The 6,047-nt window shown below is 34.9% G+C and overlaps 1 protein-coding gene across 1 annotated transcript; it reads right to left on the bottom strand.

Moving 5' to 3' along the window:
* Positions 1-774: 774 nt before the first annotated feature.
* Positions 775-2,307, bottom strand: LOC126710341 (coniferyl alcohol acyltransferase). Its single transcript, XM_050410760.1, has one exon. It carries the CDS (start codon positions 2,267-2,269, stop codon positions 920-922), a length of 1,350 nt encoding a protein of 449 aa, XP_050266717.1. The 5' UTR covers positions 2,270-2,307; the 3' UTR covers positions 775-919.
* Between the last annotated feature and the right edge of the window lie 3,740 nt (positions 2,308-6,047).

Genomic DNA, 6,047 nt, shown 5'->3' with positions numbered 1-6,047 from the left:
ACCGACCCACAGGGGTGGCCAGGGGGCCTGGTCCCCCTGGTCTAAAGAAAAAAGGGGAAAAAAAATTGGGCCCTCCTAGCCCAAAGAAAAAGAAAAAGATTTTTTTTTAATCATTATATATATATATATATATTTTTTTTTTTTTTTTTTAATTTCTAGAGTTGTGCTTCACTTTTCCAAAATTTATACTCCCTCTCTTTTGATTAGTCTAGCCCAACTAGCAATTACCCAACTCAAAAACTTAACAAAAACAAAATTTTAAAATAAAAAATTCCAGTTAGCCCACTATTAGAGTGCTAGCATTAGGTGTTCTAAATGGTAAATATTTAGTATTCAAAACACTAAATACCAAAAATAATATCATACAAGACATTTCAAATGCTATATTAAAGTAGTAAAAGTAAGTTTTATTTTGTGATTTTTTGTTTTATTTTTTTATTTTTTTTTTTGCAACAATTGATACTTTTAAGAAACAATATTATTTTGTATTATTTTGTCTTTGTTGGAAAATGATTACATCTTAATGTATTAAGAAACAATGATTTTGTGTATTGATCTTGGTTAATAGTTTGTTAGTACTATATGGATTCCCATTTGGATTTTTTTTTTTTCTAATACTTCAGTCCTCCTAACTTAAAATCCTAAGTCTACTTTTGTTTTGTGCTATAATTAATCTCTAAGTGAAACATGTTTCGCTGTAAATCTGACATCTAGGGCTTTAAAACGGACATAAATTTGATTCAACTTGGATTGGAAATGAGTGAGACATGGTCATTTGAAGTTAACACAACAATGTTTAATCTAAGAATCTCACTTAAGCAAATCTCGACTCAAGCGAAATTGTGCAATAATGGAAGTCCAATTCGTACATATAAAACATATAAAAAGTTATAACAGTGAAGAAAGACATGCCATAACACTAAAGTTGAAGATGATTTGCAGACATGGGCTGAAAAATCGAATCAGACTCCAAAGCAGCTGCCAATTCCGGCCATAAGATAGCTGATATAGTCCATGAGCCATCACCCCTAGCACTTTGCCTTTGGTTCAGGTAAGCAACTCCAATCCTTTCTATAGTGGAGCAGACTGTTCCTAGCACTGGACTACCAAATCCAAAATCAACTTCAGCAACTGGAAACCTTCTTCCTGATGACAAAACCAAGGCTGGTCCACCTTGGCCTAACACAATTCTTGATAGCATTAAACCAGGCCTGTGGCACTCTATCCAATCTATCAAATCCAGGAAATGATCCTGAGTAGTCGCCTTTGAAATCGCCTCATGAACATTATTGGCAATATCCGAAATAGAATCTTGCTTTAGTTCTATGAGACTTGCCTCTGCAAAAGTCACAGACAAGACATTGCCTATGTAGTTTGACATGGAATTCTCTTCTCCACACATTCTAGCACGTCCATCAACTAACCAGCCCATCTTGCACTTTGAATGGGATTGATCAATTGCATTAATCATAACCTTCCAAACATAAGCTGAGAAAGCCTCAATCTTTGTTCTCTTATTACCATTAACACATGCAAGTTTTTGTAGCCTCTCAATGCTTGCTGCATCAATATGATAAAGGCGCTTAAGCTGGATTTTGGTTGTTGGCATATTTATTATCTCTTCTATGGTGCACTTGACAAAAGTTTGGTCCAAGGAAGGATGATACCTAGGAGGACAACGTGCACGAAGATTTCTCCGGTGATCTGGTATGCATGATATTTGCTTCTTTTGAGTGATTTCAGACCAAGCGACAAGAAAATTTCCAAAGGCACTCGCATCACCTAGTGCATGGTCAAAGGTGAATGTTATTGAAATGCCTCCACAAGTGTAATGTGTTACTTGGACTTGCAGGGGGAAGTCAGGGCTGAGTTTAACCAACTTCCCCTGCAAAAGTTGATTAAGGTCGTAAAAATTTAATTCCTTCAAACGGATATTGGCTTGAGCTTCTACAAGTAGCGCACCATTGTTGTCACAAATGATTTCAGGCTCACAAGTATTCAGGTTCTGAACGATGCGGCCAGCAAAGGGGTAGTAGTTATTGAGAGTTTCAGCAAGGGAGCTCTTGAGAATGTCAACAATCGGTGTAAGGTTACTGACAAGAGGTTTGTGGTAGAAGTAAAAGTATGTTACAGGAAAGCGGCCAGAAAGAAGATCAAGGTTTGAGAGAGTGAGGATATGAGGCCCTGGCAAGGGGTTCACAGCTTTGATAATACTTTTTCCAGTGAAGTTCACTTCAAATTTGTCATGCCCTGGAGCCTCTACTTCCATTAGAAAGTTTATGAGTCTTTCTATGAAAGAATGGTTTGTGTTTGGAATCTAGTGGCAGTGCTTTAGAGGGCATGAGTTGGACCTATAAATATTGAGTTCTAATACAGTTGATTTCAGGAACAATAGCAACTTTGGCTTATTTAAGTCACTAATATGGCTATCAATGAACAGATTGTGTAGTTGAGGTTGTGCTAATAACATCTTAGCCTTGTTGTCCCACTTCACCTGATTGTGTATCATGGATCCCATTCTTGTTTTCAGTCAGCGCAAAAGATCCAATTTCTTTAGAAATAATTAATGGTTGGTCAAGTTTGGCAGGCACTATGATTGTGGGGTGAAATTTGCTCAGCTGAATGCGATTTACTAGTGGTTTTGAAAGCATCATAATGATAAGATCCCAAAGAAACACGAAACAATGGTGGTAGTTTGATCAGTTAATTTTCCAACCATACTAGGCTCCTTGCTGACAATTGGGTAGTACAATTTGCGTGAAATCTAGGACGAAACAAGCCTGATAAATATGTAGGTATTATCCCAAACACGTTACAGACCACTGAAGTCAATTTGTTACTTTTCTCAGATTAACTGGCACTAGTATATAGAGCTCAGGATGGGGCCTAGGTGGAGAAAAAGGAGGAATTAGAATTGGGACCATGTTTAGAGTATAGTAAAAATTACTTGTGATCTATTTTATGATAGGTTAGAAAGTGCTAGTCATATATGTGTTATACTTTAAAATAACTAGTCAATTTATAATTACATCTTTTTGTAATTCTAATGTTAAGATTGGCACAATAAGCATCTGATTTGGGAATAAACACACATTCATCCATTCTACTCCACATAATTTGGAGTATAACAATCTTCCCTATTTAAGCTCTCAGCATCCTCATCAAGGCCCAAGTTGGTTATATTATCCTTGAGTTTATAAATTTCCAACCTAGTTTTGATACCATTTATCTCCACTTGAATAAGCACTAGTCACATTTCTATTATTCTCCTAAAAGAATTAGTTAAGTTGCAATTAGGGCTCTTCGTGATCGCTTAGTTTGAAATTTAAGACATAAAGCTTTCCAATGCTATGACTAGCTGGCTTATTCTCTCGGAATCACTCCATAATTAATTTTGAAAATGTCCCAAAAATGATGTGTTTTCAACTTCCTTGAACTTGAGTATTGTGTTTGAATTATGAAGTACCAATTAACTTCCCTGAACCACAACCCATTCTACTAAGCTCAGATTTTTTTGGGTGGGACCCAAAACTTGTTGTACTACCAGTACTACTACCACTAATATCAAGATCGGATTCATGAAACAAAATTCACTATCTTAATGAATTATCAAGTGCACCTAAGGTTGAAATTTGGTAAATGGGATCTGAATTTTCTTTTATTTATTTATTTTTGGTAAAATTATTAGACAAGTGAACTATGATACTTTAAAATTGATGTATTATTTAAATAAATAAATAAATTCCTTTCTTTCTTCATTATCTTATTTGTATTGAAATGAATAAAAAAGGATATGCAAATTTATTGTTTGTTTTATTTACTTTTATTTATATGTGTAAAAAACTAAAAATACAAGTTACGACAGTTTAACTGACCTGTCATAGACATAATAAAAGTCATAGGTTTAACAAGCTATTTTAATTTACCTTTTTTTTTTAATAATGACAACGTTTGACTACAAACTTTGTTGTAACTTAAGGTTACAACCAACAATAGGAACGTGACATGTGTTCCTGTCATTTGCATTACACATGATTCACTTAAATTGTTTATATACAATAACTTAAGTGTGGTTTAATAAGTCTTGTGCACTGCACGTAACAAGAAGATATATCATCTTCCTATTGTTGGTAGCCAAATTTTATCTTTTTTTTTAATACTTACATAATGGAAAAGGGGAAGGCGAGACAACAACAAACATGAAACATTACAAAGGGTACCATTTCCACTGGATTATCATTCGATTTACTTTTACCAGTTCATGCATACCAGTTTGCTAGGTCTACTTACACCTCCCAAAAAATAATGAAGCCATGGTTGTAATTCATGGTCCATAGTCACAAGGCTTTCAGTTTCAGCAAGAAAATGAAGCTAAATTCCCTGATTTGTGTTACCAAGTTGGGGAAAGAGTGAGTGATTCCCTTCTGTTTAAGGAAAGAAACGTGATGATAATTGATAAGAGATATATGCCCCATTCAGATTTACAAAATGGTCAAAAGTTTGTATCATGGCTAGCTATGTTGTAATGTGTGGACAGTGGACACCATGTCTCCATGAGTTGAGTCTTGAGGGTCTTGTCTTGCAAGCACCCGAAACATTTCCAAGTCACAAGTTGTGACTTGTGAATTGTGATGTGAGTAATGAGTATAAATTAAATGAATTAGTTTACCACCGATGATGGTGCTTGCCAGTGTAAAGCATCTGCAATTGCATTGACGCCTGCAAAGACTATGCCCATTACCATCTTGTCAAACTTAAAAGTTTCCAACTTTCAATGAAAATGATTGATATGGTTTTTTCTTTTTTAATTTTAATAATTTAATGACTGAAGGTGAGAAGATTTGAATTCCTGATACCTCTATTAGAAACATTATAATGTGATATCGAATTGTGCTACAAGACTCTTGGTGAAATTGTATGGCTTTTAGCTTACTAGATGGTTAGTTTATGTAAGGATGCAATTGGAGTACTAAGCTCAAAAGTTAAAAGAATCTAGGCCCAAAGAGCTCAATACAATGAATTTGTAAAGAGTGGGTTGGAAACTAGGCTCTACTGAGTTGGGTAACGATTATAGTAGATCCTAAATGACAATAAAGTAAAAATAGACTAGTTTTATCTAAGAAAATCATCATCGGCACAGTCCGAGGAAATCAGTTCTTGTATATAATTCTTAAAGTTGATTACAAGTACAGTTCTTATTGCTATAGTATTTCTCTTTCAATTCTCCAATCCCTTTCTCTCAAGGCATCCCCTCTATTTTATATTATCTTCCTCCTTTCATCTCTGCCCTCCACGTGTAAATTAGATTGTCGGTGTTGATCATTGTCATATCAGCACCTTCTTGAAGTCTTTGGGGAGTAGCTGTAAGGCTGAAAATTACTATTCAGGTATCACTTCCTCACTAATGCAGCTAGAGAGTTAGTTGCAAAACATTTAATGCGACGGTAGTAGCTTTCCCTTAGATATTTCATAGTCTCTCTCTGTCTTGTTCCTTCCTGATACTTATCTTCATCAGTGGAATTGTCCGGAACGTTACTCTTGATGTCAGACCGCAACTTCTAACCTCAGCTTTGTTCAACCGAGGAAGCATTCCTCCTCGGATCACTTTTTTGGACTCTCATGATCATACCTCACCTCTTCATTCATTAACACAGACTCCTCTATCAGTGTTTCCCCATTGCAGACTACTTAATGTCCTTGGATTGGGCTCTTGGCCCAATATATACATAGATATGTACTACTAGGCCTACCCCTCCTACAGTTTACATTCACAAATCGTATAGTTTTTGTTTATTTGAGGGGTCTTTTTTTTTTTTTTTTTTTTTATAAATGATGAGATAATATAATTTTCCACGGCTTTTTATAAATGATTGTCATGGGTTTTGAAGATAAATAATTGTCATGAGTTTTGAATATAATTTCCATGGGTTTAAGATAAATAATTATAACTTTCCATGGACGTTTTATATATGGTTGTCATGGGCTTTTGAATATTAAAGAGATAAATATTGTGACATAAGATAAATAGTTACCATGAGTTTTTTTGA

The sequence above is a fragment of the Quercus robur genome, chromosome 12 (assembly GCF_932294415.1).
Source record: "Quercus robur chromosome 12, dhQueRobu3.1, whole genome shotgun sequence".
Classification (NCBI taxonomy): domain Eukaryota; kingdom Viridiplantae; phylum Streptophyta; class Magnoliopsida; order Fagales; family Fagaceae; genus Quercus; species Quercus robur.
Note: the sequence above shows the minus strand (reverse complement) of the source record. Positions and strands in the feature narration are given on the sequence as shown.

What these genes read in the sequence shown, in the direction of transcription:
- LOC126710341 (XM_050410760.1), bottom strand. Translation starts at nt 2,269, where the DNA reads ATGGAAGTAGAGGCTCCAGGGCATGACAAATTTGAAGTGAACTTCACT.